The sequence below is a fragment of the Mercenaria mercenaria genome, chromosome 3, assembly GCF_021730395.1.
Source record: "Mercenaria mercenaria strain notata chromosome 3, MADL_Memer_1, whole genome shotgun sequence".
Classification (NCBI taxonomy): domain Eukaryota; kingdom Metazoa; phylum Mollusca; class Bivalvia; order Venerida; family Veneridae; genus Mercenaria; species Mercenaria mercenaria.
In genome coordinates this window covers 50496991-50518460 of record NC_069363.1, presented here as the reverse complement: position 1 = coordinate 50518460, position 21470 = coordinate 50496991, and the positions used below count along the sequence as shown (strand labels likewise).

The window sequence follows — 21470 nt, the reverse complement described above, 5'->3', positions numbered from 1 at the left end:
ATCTCAATAAGTGTTTGGCCAAGAGTCAAGAAATGGTACAGGAATATTATTCAGTGTGTGAAGTTGTGTACTAGGGGTTTGTTTAGGATTACATTTTGCAAGACCAGAGTTATGACCCTTGACTTAGTCATAGATGTGCATTTAAGGCCCTAAAAGTTTGTGTGGCATGTATCTTGAAAAGTACATGACATGGAGACACCCCTCCACCTCCTACCCTTAACCCCACCCCAAAACTATTCTTTCAGTTTATCTTATCTTGTGTTTCTTGATGACGTTTAATTGTATTAACACCCACAGTCCAAGTTAATATGAAAGTTTATTTAGTCTGCATCAACAACAAGTAGCATATAACGTTATGGTGACAGGAACGGGGTGGGGAGGGATTCAGTGTCGTATGTGTTTTCAACTGCAGGGATGTATGAGGTCGGTTCATTATTGATCCCTTCTTGTTTTCGCGAACGTCTTATTTTCGAATCTTATTCATTGAGTGCTTACTTTCCAGGCCGGAAGTATTTCGACCCCCATAGAATAACGACCCCCGGTCATTATTCTATAGAAAATGTGACCCCTTTCCTGTAAAATATTGACTCCCCTTATAAAAACTGACTCCCTTTGAAAACTCTATAGAATAACGACCCCCGGTCATTATTCTGTAGAAAAACTGACCCCTCCAAGTAAAATACTGACTCCCTAAAGATGACACCCTTCGAATTTCATAGAATAACGACCCCGGTTATTATTCTATAGAAAAAGTGACTCCTTCCATGTAAAATACTCACTGCCGAAATTACTACATTCGAACTCTCATACAATATCGATTCCCGGACATTATTCTGTTTAAAAAAGTTACTCTTTCCGTGTAAAACACCGGCTCCTAAAAAGACTTTCGACGATAATATCTATTAAAAAGTGATCCCCACCAAACCTAACTGACAATTTTACTAGATCTACAACTCTAATACCCTCCATTGCCAATAGTTAACATTTTGATTGTACTACTACTACTGGTGCCGCTACTTCTATTGCTATTACTACATGTACTTCTTCTACTACTTTTACTACTACTTCTACTACTACTACTACAACTGTTACTCCTGATACTACTATACCTGCTTCCACTAATACGTCTTGTACATCTACCTCTTCTTCTCCTGCTGCTGTTGTTGCTGTCACTTATTCCTCTGCTGCTGCTGCTGCTACTGCAACTGCCACTACCACTGCCACTACTACTACTACTACTACTACTACTACTACTTTCTATTGTTGCCGCTACCGTACTTTACTGCCACTGCTAAGTATTGCAACTTCTATTAATACTAAGTTCTATGCTAGCAGTTTCTTGTGCAGTTTTCTTGTGAAGAATTACTTCATACCGAAGTTTGCAGGGATTACTGACACTGGTGTGTTTTGTGAATGTATTGTGAATTGTTATTTTCCTGAAAAAAATGTATACACCAAGATACAGCGTCTAGAAATAGAATCCCGTTTCCCGTTGCGGAATGCTCTGATTTCTGTGTCAAGTGATGGTATCCGGGGCTAATGGTCAAACGGAAGGACGGACGGACGGACAAGGGCAAATCTATATGCCCCCCTCCCCCGAGTGGGGGCATAAAATGCAGCAATTAGGCCTTAGATACATGAGTTATCACTAAATTTGACCAAATGACCGGGGGTCGTTTTTTTATGGGAGTCAATATTCTTCGTGAGGTTCAGTTCACTTCACGTGGGGGAGTCATAGTACTATGATCTGGAGGTCATAATACTATGACCGGGGGGTCACTTTTTCTATAGAATAATGACCGGGGGGTCATTATTCTATGGGGGTCGAAATACTTCATTACACCGGCTTATCTATAAGGTAGAAACACTTTGCATAAGAGTATTTTCTTCTTGTATATTTCAGGTTATTTTATTTGTCCTCGCAGCCTGCCTTTTGGTTCAATCTTTCGGGTAATGTATCACCTTCATTAACCCACCAGGTTTAGAATGAAGTGACTTTTACATGAAAATTCATATCGCCAAATTAAATTAAGAATTCTAACACGATCCGATTCATTTTCCTATTAAACAAAGAAGGAAGAAAGCAGTGAATTATCATACAACAAATCACTGTTCTGACGTCACAATTAAATTACGTCATAGGGTCAAGCGGCATAGCAGCGCTCTGTTAAAGAAACCGATTGAAAACGGGCAAATATTTAATGCATGTCTGACATCAAGGATGTACTTTAAAATCCTTTATAACGTGTTAGAATCGAAATAATATATCTCATTTAGTGATTTGCTCTTGAATAAATCATTGCTAGTCGTTCAGATGCGTATTATTATATCACTCGGGCTACGCCCTCGTGATATATTTCCTTCGCATCTGAACTCCAAGCAATGATTTATTCAACGACAAATCACTGGATGAGATATATTATTTCTTAAACAGTTGATTTACAAATCAAAGGACCTTGAAGATCTTGAATGTCGCTATCATAGATGTGGGATAAATAATAGATAGTTATAGGTTATTAGATTTGTATCGAGAAATATGCACGAGTTCTGCAGCGGAAATATTGCGCGACTTTAGGAGCGCAATATCATTCCGCGAAAGAACGAGTGCATATTTCTCGATGCAAATCTAATAATCTTTTTATTACATACACATACTACACTTATAATTAATATATAAATGATATAAATTTGTTCTTTAGCCGGAGTAAAATTGAACATATCGTCGTTAAAGGACTTCTAAACCCAACGGCATGCATGAAACTGACGTCACAAATGACGTCACAAACCCGATTTGAAAGTTGAACGTCAATATGGAAAAACTGGAGAAAAAAACCCTGAAAAAATGACGTTTAAGGTTCCACTGTAACTCAGCGGAGTTTATAAATGAGTAGGCCTATTTAATAAGGTAATTTTAGTCCAAGAAAATCTTCCAAGCGGTTTAGACGATATGGAACGAACATAAAGTTAAGCTGTTTGACTTTTTACCTCCTGTCCTAAAAAAACAAACCAGAATTCAACATTTGAAAGATCAGAATCATCTGTTGTTTCACTTCCTACAAGGATCAAAACTTTATATCTCTCAAAATTCACTAGAGTGCAGCACCTAGCGTTTAAAATATATTTTTCCTGGGGAGAGTCCCTGTGCCACTTGTGGGATGAGGTTACCACCTTTAATACTCTCCCCCACTCCCTGCCCCACATCCCGCTACTACACCATTAGTATACAAACATACATCACATTGCGTACACTGCCTAATTGTGTTGGTGCCCTAAAACACTGCGCGCATGCATTTTTGATAGCCTAAAATTCAGGCCGCATATCATATAAGATGAAAAGCTTTTCAAATGCTTTAACAGATTACAGTGCAGAATTTTTATTATTACCACGCTTATTTGTTTTTAATAACAAAAATATGATGAATAAATACCTTGAAAAAAGAAAATGTTTTTCGTTTACTCTGTAAAAAGTCTGGCGTTCATGTTCTAAAAAATGGCTTTCATGAAGAGAAAAAAATGGCCCCAAGATAAATCCGAGCCCTTTACTAATATTTTGCAGATTAGCTTCTATATGCATTGTATTGCACAGATATAACAATTTCAAAGTATGCAACGACGCACAAATAGCCTTCGATGGATTCGAATTGTCTAACAACACCAATATCGCCCGGAAAGAGAAAAGGAAATTTTTTGAAACAGCCGATTGCAATGGTAAATGATTTTTATGTTGCATAATATCAAATACTAATGACCTGAAAACACACAGCTGGCTTGTGGAAGGTCGCTGGTTCTATTAAGGTGCCCGTATGTGTTGCAATAATGCCCGGAGGGGCACCTGGGTTCTTACTCTACCACGAAAAGCTGGAAAGTTGCCACATTGTGACCTTTACATGTTAAGAATCACCTAGTTAGGTCAAACTTTGAAGAAAAAAAAGAGAAAGAAAACAGCGAAAAATTCGATATGTCAAAATAAAAGAAATATATCTATGCCAACAGCGCACGATTTCATTTTTTTTTTCAAAATATCTTCAGGAGATATTCAGAAGATACACACATGTTTTGTATTCTAGCATTTTTATGCATGATATATTTCTTAAACATGTATCAAATTAAATCACTTGAAAAACAAAAACTGCAAAAGAGATTTATAAATCGGTTATTTACTTAAAGACAAAGTTTAGTGCTAGTTATAACACCACCAAAGTGATAAGTTTTTGCATAGAGCTTAAATTTTATATATTTAATATTCCATAGTATCGAAAAAGATAAAACGCCTTATACTTTGATGGATGTTTTCTGAATCTGGCGCAAAAAAAGTCAGCCGCATCGTAAGTTGCGAATGATATTTTATGTCCCTGATAACATGTTTTCAGCACATCATAGCTAAAGGTACACCTAGTGTATCCCACTCTTAGATATGCAATGGGATAACGGTCTGGTTTGTTGAAAAATCGACTTGAAATATAAGATAGGTTTCAGACGCCGATCAAATTTAATCATAAGAAATAGATAATAGGTGGATAACGAGTTGCAGCGGTATCAATAAAATAAAATGTGCCGAAAGAAATAATTTCATTATTATGGCACTCACCTTCAATCATTTTTCTGTAGCAAATCCGGCAAAACAACGAAGCTGATGCCGCTGTCGAAATATCCGCATTTATTGCACGGTGCTTGGTCAAAATCTTGCAATCGTGAAATAAGGATGTTCGTGCTTTGTTGTCGTTACGGACGTAACCTTTAGAACTTTTTACTACAATCCAACATTCAGAAAAAGATTTCATAACAATTTTATATGCCAGTTTTTTCTATATATTTTCATTAGTATGTGTACCAAATACACCATACAATATTATGATAAAGATATTTTGCCAAACAGATGATGGCATCATATCCGAGGACGAGTTTTCTTGCAAGTGGCAGCACTCTGGAGTAGACATGACGCCATTTTTCGATCTACTAGATGGATCTGATAATGACAGAAAAATCAGCCATACCAACTACCAGGACTTTCTTCAACAGTTCGACTTGAATGGTACTTATATACGATTTTACTAGCTTAGATTATATTTTATGTTTCACTATTGCAATGAAACACTGGGTAATATTGATGGAACATAATGCGGGGTTTCATTACATGCATTTTCATTACGACACAAATATTCTCACTGCAGAAATGTTTGCATATTGTAAATTAAAGTAACTAACCATTATTATCCTGACATGACTCCGTAGATTACTGGGTGATAGTTTGTGCTATAGGACCAGTCTATTTTCAACACGTATTTATTGGTCTAACAAGTCAAAAATTTAAGAAATAAAACATTGTGAAAATTAATTTTTCATGTCATATGATAAAACAATTACTGAATGGCTTGTCGGTCAATAGTCAAAACTAATGGTCCTCAGTCGTTTGGACCTCAGGTAATATTTTTGACTATTGACTGACAAGCCATTGAATAAATGTATACCAGTCTATAAGAAAATGTCTACTGTGTAGGCGTTCTTGCAATCAGTTTTACTGTCACTAACTACCACGTAGATGATACCCACGGCTGAGATAGTGTTCGGGTACCAATAGTGTCTTCTACAGCTAACCGAAAGTCGGTTGTTCTACCCAAGTGTCCGCCAATGTATAAAATAATGCCCCGCGGGACAATTGGGGAGGGGGTCGTGGGTGGGGGGGGGGGGGTGGCTTCATCCATCACCAAAGGTTGGAAGAGTCGCAACATGACCTAACCTTGCGTCAGTGTGATTCTAAACTCAGACTGGAGGAAACACCGTGTATTATACAACTCATCGGCTTGTAGTTTATTGTCTTTAAAGTTTATTTCCTTGCGTTGCAGGGAACGGCAGGATTAGCTCTGAGGAGTTCGTCAAAAGCTGGATCGTCATGATTCTTGATAACGATATTACCATACAGAATTTGCCAGCAGAGCCCGATTTCTCGAATTTCATAAGCACTACGGATCCACCAATTGCCGAATGATGACAGACTGCCTATGTAACTACGAAAGCCATGATACAACGTCCGCTTTCCGTAACCTTAATAAAGTGAAATGTAAGCACGCATAGTTAAATGCTTTGATCTGTTTTTACATGTACCTGATTTTCGTTTGTACAAACATGTACCTTCCCAAGGAAAAGACTGTATAATTTCATTAAATATATTGTTTTCAGCACTTTGTTTCAGAAATAATCATTTCTGTACAAGAATCGTTAAAATGCAAGTATCAATATGGAAATATTTTTCTATTGAATTTCTTGATCTACTGTCAGTTTTCTCTTTATTATCTTGACCCACTGCATGACTTTAAAGTCGTCTTAGGCCCATGAAATGAAAGCTTAAATGTTTCAAATGGTAATGCTTTTTTTTTTTTCGTTTCCTTTAATTTTCATTTATTTGGTGTGTATTCAAATAAATTTAAACTTGCTAAATCATTTTCACATTTTCATGACTGTGTACAGTGTAAATATACCATCAGCCGTTTCGACAGCTGTACTCTTTTTGTCAATGGTTTGTGTAATAAATGTCCAATCCAACAGATTCGTCGAACATTTTATAACTTACCCCAGAATATGCTGCGGCGGATACACATAGGCTTTAACTGTATGTTACATAAGTTTAAGGATCGATGTAAAGTGGGCAGTAGCAGTAGCAGCAGTAGCAAGGTCATGAAACAGCAACTGGCAGTAGTAGAAACAACAGTAGCAAACATTTGAACTTGGTAGCAGCAGTAGCAGCAGCAGAAAAATAAGCCGTGACAGTCCTTGATGTGTGTTATTAAACTTCTGCAAACTTGTAAAGTCCACACATTTCGTTTGTAAAACTATTTAAAATTATGCATTGCATGCTTTAGCTATAGAATGTTTAAAAACAAGTATACAGTCATACAAAACATGCATGACATGGTATAGTGAAAGCTCAATAATTAGGTTAGATTTTATTAACAAACAATATCTGTCAAAATCATAATAACCGAAGAAAAAATCATACAACCATATCATAATTCTGCAATCACTGTTTTCGAAATATAAAGGGCTAAAATTAGATTATTGTGCTTCGTGTAACTTGTATATATTATAACTATATAAAAATCAATAATGTTCGAAGTGGGTTAATGTTCGCTCTATTACACGTTTTCAATCACATCGCAAACAGTAGTCCTCGCGTGAATTTAACCTGAACTATGTTTTTATTTGTTCACTCATTTGTCCTATTTTCTTGAGTGATTCTTACGTGCAGAATGATGTGCCAACAACACTCGAAAGTCTGTAACTAGTAACGCCCATTTTCTTATCAGTTCCATTCACGAAAGTCAATTTAAAGAACGAATCAATTTTGTTCATTTGATAATTACTGGAATATCAAATTAAGCTGAGAAGTTTCTCTTAATTTATAGTAATTTTGACTTCAAGTTAAATTGCTCTAGCACAGCCATGACGATTATGATTGTAAGACATATTGAGAAGACTTTTTCAAGCTGCAATAAAGAGTTTAGTGCCCACTGTGGGTCCTTCTCGATTTCGCCAAAACACTTATCCCCTCTTGAAAAGGTACACTCTGGACAGATATTATAATCTATAAGTTCACAACACTTGTCGCTACCACAGCAGCCACATGGCCGGAAGAAGAACACTTTACAGCAGCAGACGAAATCGAACCGGTAAACGCAACAGCTTCCTCCACATCCGTCAAAGCAGTCAGTACAAAGGGGTTTGTAGATGTGTTTGCAGGTGATTTTACGAATGTTATTCTTCAAGTCCTTGATCAGCACCCAGGCAATAACTTTAGCCATGGCGATTAGATCGATACTGCATTTGACGCTGAAGACAGCCAGTAGAATAAACTGTGGAACATCTTCAATAGCCATGCCAATTACAGTCTCGACCCAACCATGTATAATCTGAAAACCTCTACAACGTGGTTCAGTTTCACTTGGGTTTTGTTTCTGGTATTCAATGATAGTCTCACCTACCATATTTACCAATTTAAAGCACGCGAAGGCCGTTCCAAATGCTGTGATTATGCCAAAAAATGTTGTAAGACTTCCTCCACCGTCTCCGCATTGTGCACGTACTGGAGAACCGCCATGTAAACTGCTGCCGACCTCGAGAAAATTCAGCCAGTCGGGCAGTTCAATATTACCTACCCATGAGGCAAACTGTGCCCAGTTCAAAAATAAATCGAGAATAATGAATAGTGCAGAAATAATACGCTTGAAAATCAGCATTCCGATTGATGGATGAACTACAGGGCCGTCGTACTCTAAAATATAAACAAATATAAAACAGTACAAATTATATATACATCTATATATATATATCAGAAAAGCTGCACCAAAACGTGCAAATAAGTAAGTATTGATGATAAATTGAAAAACAAAGCGAAAGAAGGGCCAGTATTGACATGACCGTCAAGCTGAAGCAAATGTTTCGTGTAAAAAGTAGCCAAAATGGGCTTGGGGAAAGTGTGGCAGGGATGACTGAATGGTACAATAAAGACAGAAGAGTTATAGTTCCTGTACACTGCACTTTCGTTGTGTCCTCTATCGTTAAATGAAATGTCAATAATTATCTTGAACAGTTTTGAATTATACTCGTGACAAGGAAAATGAAGATAAATAAAAAATGAGGCAATTTAGAGTTCTTAACAGTGCACTTTATCCCAGTGTTCTTTATGACTGTTCAGCTTTGAACAGTTTTGAGTCATCTAGTCATCTTTATGACAAGTGTAATAAGAGAGAAAGAGAGTTTCTAGAAATGCTTATAGCTTGCTACTCAATCCTTGTGATATAGTAGATAAAAACACAAGGGAGATAACTGAAATAAAACTATCCCAGGTTGCAGTTTTAATAAACCCCCTTCCGCTCTTTCAGCGTTTTACTCCGTACAACAAGTATAAAAAGGGAGATGATAAAAAAAAATAGCTTAGCAAAGTATACTTATGGTTCTGGTAAAATGCACTTCTGTCATTTATTGAAGTGAAATATCAAATAAATCTCTTGAACAACTAGGAAACCACCTTTATGACTAGGATTATAGATGATTGAAAAATGAGACAATGTAGATTTTACTTAGTTCCTCTTTTTGTGTACAGTATGAATTAATTCCTTCAGAAATTTTAGAGTCATGCTTCGAATATTTTTTTTCAATAACGGGAAATAATTAAGAAGATATTTTATAAGGTAATGTTACAGTAATGTTACAAGTCAAATGGTTTATCGCGGCCAGAAATTTGTACAAACCGGACAGAAGTTGCGAAATTGTCATTTGTGCAGGAAAGAAGCGTTTACCATAATGTCCAGTACTGGACAGGTATAGTGACCATGCACGGACACAGCCAATTTTCTCAGAGGGGGTCCGATCCCCTGCCCCCCGCCCCCGCCCTGGAAATTTTGAAATTTAGCACTTCATTTTTTTGCATTCTGGGATAGTTTTATGGACTAACCTGTTAAATTTGGGAAAATGATAAAATCAAGCTTTCTTGAAGGTAAAATTCTTAGTTTCTTTTAGATAAATAATATGAATTATGTCGGGGTCGTATGTAGCAGCAGCCGCATATACTTTACATGCAGTCCTAATGTTGCCTTTTTCGAAAAACATTTTCTTTCCTTCTTGTCTTCTTTCCTTTTTTAAAGATTTTCGAGAGGGGGTCCGGATCCCCGGTCCCCCCCCCCTCTGGAGCCGCGCATGGTGACATATCATGCTTTCTGTTTATGCAGGTAAACTTGTGTTTGGTTAAATTTCAACAGAGCACAATTGTCTGAACAGTGTACAAACTCAATACTGTTTTTTCAGGCAAGGGTGGAAAAAAGTGGTAGACAATGAAAGCAGTAACAGTTTTATTAAAAAAAAATAAACAATGAGACAAACATTTCCAACATCTTTGGACGGTTCAAAAATCCCACGTTAAACATACGATAAAGCCCGAAACGCGTGAAAATGTTCCGAATGTAAATCGGGTGAAGTAGGCGCTCTATGTATAGAGTTAGATTATGCGTTTAGATTGATTAAACTGGGCGAGTCTACTTACTTATTACTCGAGTATGAAAAAAAAAACGTGTTTTTGAAATGTTGCTCTTAAACAAGGGTGGCGGTTGAACTACTAAAAGTACAACAACAGTTAATTCACAACAAATCGTACGGTATGTTTTATAATCAGTAGAAGCTAGTCGTATTTACGCTTATGAGACCTGTTTCACCCATAAGTAAAGAATTCACAGGTCCATCATGAAATATTTTCCCCAGCGCGCATATACTTTACCTATTCAATATGATCGCGATCAATAATTTTTGGTGCCTGAGACCGTACCCTTCAAAGAGTAGTTCTCGGATTTGATAAAGATATCAATATTCTTTTAAATTCTTTAAGCACATGAAACGAAATACCGTACTACTTTCAACCCATACAGTAATGACCTAAATTGCGATCTAAGTTACATCTTTATCGAGACGGCAATAAACTAATGATGTAGTATAAACATACCCTTATCAAGTGGCATTGGCGTGGTTGTATCTCTGGCTATGTACTGGTTAGCCGGTAGCAGTACACCAGGCTGGCCGTTCTGGACCGGCCCGTAACTTACCGGACCGAATCCTGGATGAACATACTGAGCAGGCATATTTGCTGGATAGCTATATTGGCCAGGTGCCATCACATACTGGACTTGACCCTGATTTGGTGGTTGCTGTGCCATGTACTGCATAGGAATAGACTGCTGACTACCGTAATGTTGATTTGGTGGTTGTTGCCCCATGTTCTGCATAGGAATAGACTGCTGACTACCGTATTGTTGATTTGGTGGTTGTTGCCCCATGAACTGCATAGGAATAGACACCTGACTACCATAATGTTGATTTGGTGGCTGTTGTCCTATGTTGTCCCCAGGCTGGTTACCGGCATCTGGATTTGGTTGTCGTTGTCCCGTGTTTTCTATGGGAAGAGACTCCTGGTTACCGGCATATTGATACGGTGGCTGTTGTCCCGTGTTTTCTGTGGGAAGAGACTCCTGGTTATCGGAATATTGATCGTCTTCATTGAAACTATTTTGCGATGAAGATGAGCTTTCACGAGACGAAATCTTCTGCTCTGGAGGCTCTGCAACATAGCCTATCAAAGGAAAAAATGGTTTGCAATCTGTTTTAGATACTTTCAAATAAATATCCCTTTACACATTTTCATCACTTACAATAGACGCTAATATTCTTCAAAAGGTCATAACGTAATTATCTTGGCAATATAACGCTTCCGCAGAAACAATTTCTCTCTTTTGCCGCCTTCATGTGGACATGGACTGACACAGTATTAGTATTGTGACATATAGTATCATTGTGCAAATGAACATGCATTTGACCGATCTGGGCCCTCGTTTCAGGTCTGCCTCACTGACTGTTTACTTTTTTTTTGTTTAAAGCCACATTTACAAAGTTTCTATAGCTTTAGCGGTTGAAAAAGACTGCAGATAAATGAATGTTTGATCTGAATTGTCATAAGTAGCTAGGTCAGACTGTTACATACTTAAATTCTCAACCAACTGTACTCAAAAGATAATATTACACGAATTCTTGATAATATACAAAGTAATCGACACTTCACATTACACTACCTCTCTACCTAATAGATAAGCAGGAGGAGGTCTACTTAATCCAGTTTACATGATGAAACAGAACATTTAAGTCACTTAAAAAATCTTCTGATAATTCATCGGGTCCTTCATGGCCGAGTGGTTAAAGTCACTGACTTCAAATGAGCCGTGCCATGGGAAAACCAACATAATGGCTTTGCGACCAGCATGGATCCAGACCAGCCTGCGCATCCGCGCAGTCTGGTCAGGATCCATGCTGTTCGCTAACAGTTTCTCTAATAGCAATAGGCTTTGAAAGCGAACAGCATAGATCCTGACCAGACTGCACGGATGCGCAGGCTGGTCTGGACCCATGCTGGTCGCAAAGCCACTATGTTGGTTTTCTTATGGCGCGGCTCAAATTACTTTGTCCCTCACTGCTGTGGGTTCCGTGCCTCGTTTAGAGTATAGATTTTTTCATGCTGGAAGGGGCACCTTGGGTATTCTCCCCACAAAGGAAGCCGACTTGTGTATAGGTTTGACGTTAACCCTTAATAAGATTTTTAAAAAATGAATAATAAAAAACTAGGAGAAGGAAATAAAAATTATTACATAATTGAGTTTTCAAAAACATACTTAATGACACTATTGTACCAAGTCATTAATCAACTCTCTAAACATGGAGGGCACTAAGAGCCACTTTCTTGGAAAATTAATTGAATTTAAAAACGCATATCAAACCTTAGTTCTATAACTGAATAAGCAAACGGTACGTATCGCTAAATAAAAGGTCAGTCTGTTAAAATGATGCTGGATTTTGGATCTTATTTCATCGTTTCATTATTATTGCCGTCTTGACGCTTTCTTTATATTTGTATAAGAGGATGGCTTAATCATTTACTTTCTATTTTACACGTACACTTTTTTTTTATCAAATACTTTTAACACAAAACGAACACAGTAGCACAAGCTTTATCACGAATAGGATAAAGTCGTACATGGTTACAAAATCACGTGTACGGCTATTTAATCTATAAATGTTGTTGTAGGACCTTTTTTGTTTATAGAATGCAACATCGTCTTTGCAAGTGATTAAAAAAACTATTTAATACAGAATTAAACAAGTATTCTTTTAACATATCGGATTAGTTATACAAATTTAGTCTTATATTACTTACCATTATTACAATCATCATTATTATTATTTATCCTTATTAAATTTATTATTATTATCATCATTATGATTATTTTCATCATTGATGATGATAAACATTTTCTACATTGCGTCTGGCACGGCGCTGCAATAAAACCTTTATAATTTATCTTTTTTCCACAAAGCAACGCTACATAATAACTCGCTTATCGCCCTAACACCAAAAAGGTTATATAACTCGTTTCAACTCACATCATATGACTCCAAAACTAAATCTGGCCCAAGTTCTCTCCATGTGTTTCCTCTCGTTCCAGGAAAAGGAAAGACAATAGAATTGTACTCCCATCTCGATTCAGCACCTCGTGTACATGAATGTCTTCCATATTCATACATTTTATCACAAACTACATAAACTATAATGAAAAAAAAAATCGTACCATCATTTTCATGAGCTTCATTGTTGTTGGCTTTCTCCATCCTTGAACACGTATGACAAAATGTGAACAAAAATGTGCGCGCTCTAGAGATAAACTGATAAATCTGGGGTTTTCGAGAGCTTGATAAACTTAGACACCTTCGGTTTGATAGTCATGCATGCAGTTGCATCAATATTAACATATTAAAAGTTTTTTCCTGCTTTTTTTTTTTTTTTTTGGACAGCAGCGTTAAAATCATCCTCTACACCTCTTGAAGACTTGTCTCTGTGCATATTTCATCTCTAGATAATATTTTTACCTCTTAATTAAAGGTCCATAATGCTTTGAATTTTTATCTTAAAAACAGATGAAACAGCTTTCCAAATAGATATTATGCGTACTTACATGGTTAGAAAAACACTACTTTTAATATAGCACATGAACTGTTACAGTTAGAGCCATAAAGGGAGGTAATAAAATCAATAGATTCAAGAAAACATTCAGTAATATATTCAGCAATATTCAAACCTTTGACAAATGTTGTAGAAAGTAATTATCAGAAATTGGATTTAACAAGAAATTAATGTATTTTATGTTCATAACGGAAAATGTGGCAGCCACATTTTAACTAAAGGCAATATGAGCCTTTAAAGAATTATTAAAGAAAAAATTCTTAGAATACACTGTTGATCAGCATCCCGATCACGTAGAAATAAAGAAGGGCTGATTTTGGACCTAAAGGACCCTTTTTCTTACTTTTCACACTTGAAAATTTATTTTTATTTGAAATATTTAGGGTAGCACGAAAATAGTTTTGAAATCTTAAATTGATTGAGAGACGTTTTAAGGAGCGGATCTGTGGTCTAGTAAGAAGACGCCAGACTACGAAGCCAGCGGCCATGCTTCTCATTCAAGTACTAGTATTTCAAACGGGAGCTGTTAGCGCAATACAAATTTTCAAAATATAAATTAACAAGAGCTGATATATGACTACATGCGTTAAATTTTCTATTGCATGGCATACGCAAATGTTTTCTCGTCAAATTGAAAAATAAGGACATAACGCGCACAGACTTTGCATTAATCAACTAGAAATGAGTGCAAGTGCATATTCATTTCAGATTATAACTATTGATATCTCTGACCTTGATAATCTTTTCTTCGAAAGGTGATTAGTAATTATGTTGTTTACTTTTAATGCTAAACAAATATTGGACTGTGATAAATTACTATTTTAATTTATCTTGTTATTGTATGTTTATTTATTTTTTATTTTATTTGAGTCTCATCCATTTACGTGGGTCAATTTACATAAACATATAAAATACTGCACATAAAAAAATGTAAATGGCCACTCTTATAAGAGTTACAAGAGACTTTATACAAATACTACACCATTTGATATATCAAACATCACGTTTTTATATTCCACTTGCAATTAAGTATATATACATTATAAGAATTAGGAAGTGTTCGCTAATCGTGCACTGAAGTGCATAAAAGAGCCTCAAAAGATAATTAATAAATTTTGACGAAAAGTTGAAAGGTGCACTATATATGCTCCAGTAAAAAGAAATTAAAAATATGTATGTCTTTCAAAGAGATAGCTTTCTGGTCGCCTTATTTGATAATAATACTAACTGTATTTTTTTTTATTTTATACTAATAATTGGTCCCCATTTTCAACATATTTCAACGGGTATGTTTTATACTGTTCGTCGTCGTCGGCGTTCCCAGTATGGTTCCTTTTAGTTAATAATCTCTGACAATATACTTTGTACAAAATATTTTCAAATTGTCATACAGTGTAAATGTTCGGACCATTTTTTTTATACAACGTAGAGTTTGACAAAACCACGATTTCAAAAAAGCAATAAATTGGGTCAGTAAAAAGGATAGCGTCACGTCCTTGTTTTTTTTTTAATTATTATTTATCTATTTGAAAAGTATGCACCTAAACGAAGTTTTCAGAATGAGATTATGTGGATAATCACAATTTTGATGATATTTTGCGTACAGATAAAAAACATTTATAATTCTAAACAGGCAAACATTTGGCGTGTGTACATTACCTAATATAGTATATCCTTTGCAGCAAAACGAATTTTTGTCTTACCATACTTACCGACTACTTAGTTTGTGATTTCATTTTGCTGTTTGTTGGGTATATTTAATCGGTCTCGTCCTGTATAGAATTCACTGGGGGTATATATTCCATTATTAGGTAAACTACAAATATTATTAGTTTCACTGTATGTAGTTTGGCATATATTTAATACACACTGCCAGTAAATTTCAGAGCGAAGCTGGAGTCCCCATATGAAAGTTTCTAGCAGTGTATATTTCATACATACTAGGTAAACTGCACATTTTGTAACGAATTAATCTTACCTACTGCAGTTCTTGTTATCAAAGAAATACTAATTTAATTTTGTTTCTGTTTCATTACAGTATAGCGCACTGGTTCACCTCGAGTTCAGGTTACCCTGATGAATAACGCATGAATAAAACCCGAAGGGGCTTTATGTTAAATGTGTGCGTTAAGTAGATCTATAATTTTTTTTTCGCATCAAAAATGATTTAATGATTTTGCTCCCCGCAACAAGGCATTCAATAAGAACTTTTCATCAAATAATTTGTTTGGTATTTCTGCATCACAATACGGTTACGCATAGAAGATCGACAGTTTTACGGCGCATTTCCAGAAACGTATTCTGTTTTGTAACTTACATATGTCGGAAAATTTTAACTATTCAAGGTCTTCAAAACTGGGCACGTTAGTATAATTTTAATTGTAAACTGTAAATTATTAAATCGGGAATAAAATAGCGGTCTTTAGAATCAGGCTGTATATTCACCAGTGACCTTTACTAAAGGTTTGACTAAAGGCAAATAATGGTATAGAAACACAATATCTTTGTTATTATAATTAACTTTTTACTATTCCAATGGTTAAATATTCATTTGTACGAAACTAAAGCAGCTTGAAAATACGTGATTTTATTAAATAACATATTTAACTGGATTCAGCATTGTTTAGAGTTTAATAAACATAGCATCCCTTATCGTCGTCTAAGCGTCTAGACGATCGTGACGTCTTGACGTCATTGGTAACCAACGTCCTTAACGACGACGTTAATAGTTCGGACAGTTATTACGTATGTTGTCTGTTGAAGAATTTTGCCGGCGGCGCCGAAAATGTTCACAAAATGATCCCTTTAGATTATACAAACATTGCGGAAACAACAATCGCTCTCTGTTGACAGAGAAAATATCTTCAGGACAAGCAGATGTAAAGATATATCACAAAAAAGACAATGTTTCAGCAATTGGAGGTGAACTTCAAAGCAGAAAAACTGTATCTGTTTCACAAATAGTGCACAAAGCTAAAACAACAGAGGAAGATGCGAGGAAAAATTATACACCGCTGGGATTTTCAAGCACAAATTCATATAAAAATACAAATTTGTTGGATGTCAATAATTCTTCAAAAAAGAATAAGGAGACCAGTTCTGAAAAGGAGATGGTTAAAATATCAGGCAAATTGAAAAATGAAGAATTTGATTCACCAAGCAGCGGAAAAACAATTTTCAATTTTAATGTTAACAAGAAACCGAAAATATTCATGAAAGGTGGGAACATACTAGAAAAACGTACTGCGGTCCCGACGTTTAATAAAGAGGTTGCTGGAGAAATAGTAACTGTCAATATTATACCTGATGCTGTAGATAACGATATAGACAGTGATGAATGTCAAACTCCCGAAAATTATGAAGAAACTCTTCAGTATTACGAGTGTATAACAGACTCTAGGACAACCCTTTTCAAGTGTATGTATTATCTTGGAGATGAATTAATAGCTGGGAATTTAGAAGGGGACAAAGAAGACTGGGAACATTTCTTACAAAAATCTGAAGCGGAAACTAATGCATGGCGGAAAAAATGTAAACTCAGTGATGACTACTTTGAGAAAACTAGAAGAATTATTGACCAGGACGGCTCGCCTGCTCAGAATATGTTTATGTATGTAAGAAACAAAGTTAGGAATTTATTTCAGATACTTGGTGGAATATGCCCACTGGGATGTTTGCGGCGTAAAGTGTAATGTTAGAATTTAAGTGCTGGTTTATATGGAAATTCCAAGCTAAAGAGGTAACTACGAGGCCGCTTCTGCTTACATATTGTCAATTAATACTGCCTATATTTAGACAATATCATCACAATATTATGACTGATATATTCTTCTGTTTACATAGCGATGGATTAATTGATATGTATACCAGAATGTCTTATTTTCACCTTACCCATTTACAAAGCCAAGGAGCGAAACAACGAAAAGCCATAACATAGTACGTAATGTTGTTCTGTGCTCTGTGCCAGGAAGTAAATTAATAAATGTTTTCTATTGAAAACTTGAAACTTTATCTTTGATATCAAGAAGGGATTAAAGTACATTTCTGATGATAAACCGATAAAAACATGACAACGTAAAATTAATGCATACTTCGTTACAAAGTCGTTTGTAGCTGTCAGTACTTGTATGATAAAGTATAGGTTTTAAATATTTAAGTACAAATTATTTAATTATCTCTGTATTATATTTATAAGACGACACCACTCCAGGAGTACACTGAAACAGGCGCGCTTAAGTTTTGAGTAATCATGGTTTTGCCTTGGGTGTAGAATACTTCAAGCGAGGAAACATCTAGCCGGCTTACGGAACGTCGGTGGTTCTACCCAGATGCTCGCACATGCCTAAAACAATGCCTCAGAGGGGTAGGTGGGATCCTTCTCTACAAGCAAAAGGGGGAAATGCTACATGACATACACTGTGTCGGTGTGACTCTAAACCCCAACAAAAATAGAAATAAAAATCAATCATGTATACACCCGCACTGTCGTTTGTAGTCATGAAAATCGATTATCATCTGTGTTTATTATTATATCTTGCACCAAGTCCTTCAGTATATGTTGTGCAAACCTAGTTTTGTTTTGTTCATATACCACATATATGCCGGCTTCCATACCTTTATACACATATCCATCATTATCTAATAACAACTGGAAGCTACTTCAAACTAAATTATAACAGTCACAAAACAGTTTATACAAGTTTTACTTCCTTCAAACTAAATTATAACAGTCACAAAACAGTTTATACAAGTTTTACTTCCTTCAAACTAAATTATAACAGTCACAAAACAGTTTATACAAGTGTTTACTTCCTTCAAACTAATTTACAACAGTCAAACCAGTTTATACATTTTTTTTTTTACTTCCTTCAAATTAATCTACAACAGTCTCAAAACAATTTATATATGTGTTTTACTTCCTTAAAACTAATTTACAATAATCACAAAAAGGTTATACAAGCATTTACTTCAAACTAATTTACAACATTCCTAAAACAGTTTATACAAGTATATTTTACTTCCTCCAAACTAATTTACAACAGTCAAAACAGTTTATACATTTTTTTACTTCCTTAAAACTAATTTACAACAGTCACAAAACAATTTATATATGTGTTTTACTTCCTTAAAATTATTTACAACGATCACAAAAAAGTTTATACAAGTATTTTTTACTTCCTCCAAACTAATTTACAACTGCAATCACAAAACAGTTTAGACATTTTTTTTTACTTCCTTAAAACTAATCTACAACAGTCTCAAAACAATTTATATAAGTGTTTTACTTCCTTAAAATTATTTACAACAATCACAAAAAAAGTTTATACAAGTTTTACTTCCTTCAAACTAATTTACAGCAGTCACAAAACAGTTTATACAAGTTTTTACTTTCTTCAAGCTAAATTACAACTGACGCAGGGTCAAATATAGATACATATATTTATGTTATGTATGTCCCGTATTGTCCTCCGTAGTCGTATTATTGTTATTAGTCCGTAATCGTCTTCCGTAGTCTAGTTGTTGTATCTAGTCATGTTTAGGCATTATACTTAATCCAATACATCTCATATAGACCATATCCAATAGTCCAGTCTTTACCCATATCACTTATTCATAATTCACTACCTATAATAACTAGCCACATGGATGGGCCTCTCTTCAAATTTTCGATTTCCCGGCTAATTTGCACAACGCATTCGCACTTGGAATAAAATATTGATGGCGAAGGCCTCAGGTTTTGTCGCTGACAAATAAAATATAATATAGGCGCATATTTGTGTATTTCCAGGTAATTTAGAAGATTGTTTTTGATGCTTAATCATTTATCTATATTTTGCCATTCATCGGTTTTGTTACTTCTATGTATTTGCACTTGGAATGAAATGTTGATGGCGAAGGCCACAGTTTTTGTCGCTGACAAATTAAATATAGGCGCATATTTGTGTATTTTCAGACCCGTTATCCCTTGACCCGAGTCTCGAACTCATATGAGCAAACAATTTCTACTAGCCAGATGTAATTTTGGACTGCGACACAACAGTCACAAAACAATTTATACAAGTTCTTACTTCCTTCAAACTAAATTACAACAGTCACAAAACAATTTATACAAGTTTTTACCTCCTTCAAACTAATTTACAACAATCACAAAACAGTTTATACATTTTTTTTACTTTCTTCAAACTAATTTACAACAATCACAAAACAGTTTATACATTTTTTTACTTCCTTTGAACTACTTTACAACAGTCACAAAACAATCTATACAAGTTTTACTTTCTTCAAATTAATTTACAACAATCACAAAACAGTTTATACAAGGTTTTTTTACTTCCTTCAAACTAAATTACAACAGTCACAAAACGGTTAATACACGTTTTTTTTACTTCCTTCAAACTAATTTACAACAGTCACAAAACAATTTATACAAGTTGTAACTCCTTCAACCTAAATTACAACAGTCACAAAACATGTTATACAAGTTGTACATGTTTTTACTTTCTTCTAACTAATTTACAACAGACACAAAACAATTTATACAAGTTTTTTTCTTTCCTTCAAACTTAATTAAAACCGTCACAAAACAGTTTATACAATTTTTTACTTCCTTCAAACAAACTAATTTACAACAGTCACAAAACAGTTAATACAAGTTTTTTTTACTTCATTCAAACTAATTTACAACAGTCACAAAACAATTTATACAAGTTGTTACTTCCTTCAAACTAAATTACAACAGTCACAAAACATGTTATACACGTTGTTTTTGCTTTCTTTTAACTAATTTACAACAGACACAAAACAGTTTATACAAGTTCTTACTTCCTTCAAACTAAATCACAAAAGTCACAAAACAATTTATACGAGTTTTTTACTTCCTTCAAACTAATTTACAACAGTAACAAAACAGTTTATACAAGTTTGTCTTTCCTTCAAACTAATTTACAACAGTCACAAAACAGTCTATATAATTTCTTACTTCCTTCAAACTAAATTACAAGAGTCATAAAACAGTTTATACAAGTTTGTACTTCTGTCAAACTTAATAACAACAGTCACAAAACAGTTTGTACAAGATTTTTAACTTCCTTCAATCAAGATTACAACAGTCACAAAACAATTTATACAGGTTTTATGTCCTTTGCACAAACAGTTGCACCTGAATAAGCATTTAAGCTGCACTATGAAATGTTAAGCTTCTTTTAATTCTATAGTACGCTCACCTATTTTGCAGGATGACAAAACATGAGAAGTGTAGAAGAATTCCACACTTTTCCAAATTAAACTAATAACGTTTAATATAACGGAAATACAGGCTAACATTAAATTATTGTCTTCACGATTTTGTAAAAACATGGTAATGAATAGTGCTTATTTAATTTGGTCAAGTTTGTTAAAGCATTAGCGGGGATCCCCAATTACATTGTCTTTGTTTACGAATCACTTGATTGAAAAACTTTTTTATAAGCACAGTCGGGCAAATACGTGTTCATGTAGGATACTGTCTACTTTTCGACATTTCAATAACCTTTCTTGGTATGTTTAGCGGCGACCGACTGGTGACATACCGGTAAATCTACAGAGACCCAAAGTTGTAGATTTCACCATTTTCAAAACTGAAAATCACGGGTGTGTCTACGTAAATCTAGCATATACCTTAAAATACTAATATGTATTAACAAGTGAGCGCATGGCCGGACATTCAAATGTCATGATATGCCAGTTTGATTGTTAACCAAAATGAAACATTGGACTGCTTTCTCCGTGATAGAAAAATATAATATAAAGAAAGATCTTTCGGAATATCACTCATACATTCACCTTCACCACAGCCATACCATCTCAAACTATATCCCCGGCACTTGTTGCAGCGGGGTAACTCTAATTAAGGTCTAAATCACTAAACATTTAAGGTGGTATCACG

General features: G+C 35.0%; 1 protein-coding gene and 1 long non-coding RNA gene across 2 annotated transcripts; one reads left to right on the top strand and one right to left on the bottom strand.

The window, feature by feature from the left end:
* Positions 1 to 1896: 1896 nt before the first annotated feature.
* On the top strand, positions 1897 to 6562 carry LOC128555623 (uncharacterized). The gene is made up of 3 exons (XR_008370214.1): positions 1897 to 1950; positions 4877 to 5032; positions 5844 to 6562. It is a non-coding gene; the product is annotated as an uncharacterized LOC128555623 (long non-coding RNA).
* A 366-nt stretch (positions 6563 to 6928) lies between these two features.
* On the bottom strand, positions 6929 to 13298 carry LOC123524880 (uncharacterized). Its single transcript, XM_045303466.2, has 3 exons — positions 13155 to 13298; positions 10487 to 11110; positions 6929 to 8266 (listed from the first exon to the last, which is right to left on the bottom strand). The coding sequence occupies exons 1-3, from the start codon at positions 13192 to 13194 to the stop codon at positions 7395 to 7397; spliced, it is 1536 nt and encodes a 511-aa protein (XP_045159401.2). The 5' UTR covers positions 13195 to 13298; the 3' UTR covers positions 6929 to 7394.
* Between the last annotated feature and the right edge of the window lie 8172 nt (positions 13299 to 21470).

Excerpts from the sequence above, each read along its gene's own strand:
- LOC123524880 (XM_045303466.2), bottom strand. The coding sequence starts at position 13,194 with ATGGAGAAAGCCAACAACAATGAAGCTCATGAAAATGATG. Across the intron at positions 11,111-13,154 it reads TGAAGCTCATGAAAATGATG|GCTATGTTGCAGAGCCTCCA; the intron begins GTACGATTTTTT and ends TTCCTTTGATAG. Across the intron at positions 8,267-10,486 it reads GCCAATGCCACTTGATAAGG|AGTACGACGGCCCTGTAGTT; the intron begins GTATGTTTATAC and ends TTTATATTTTAG.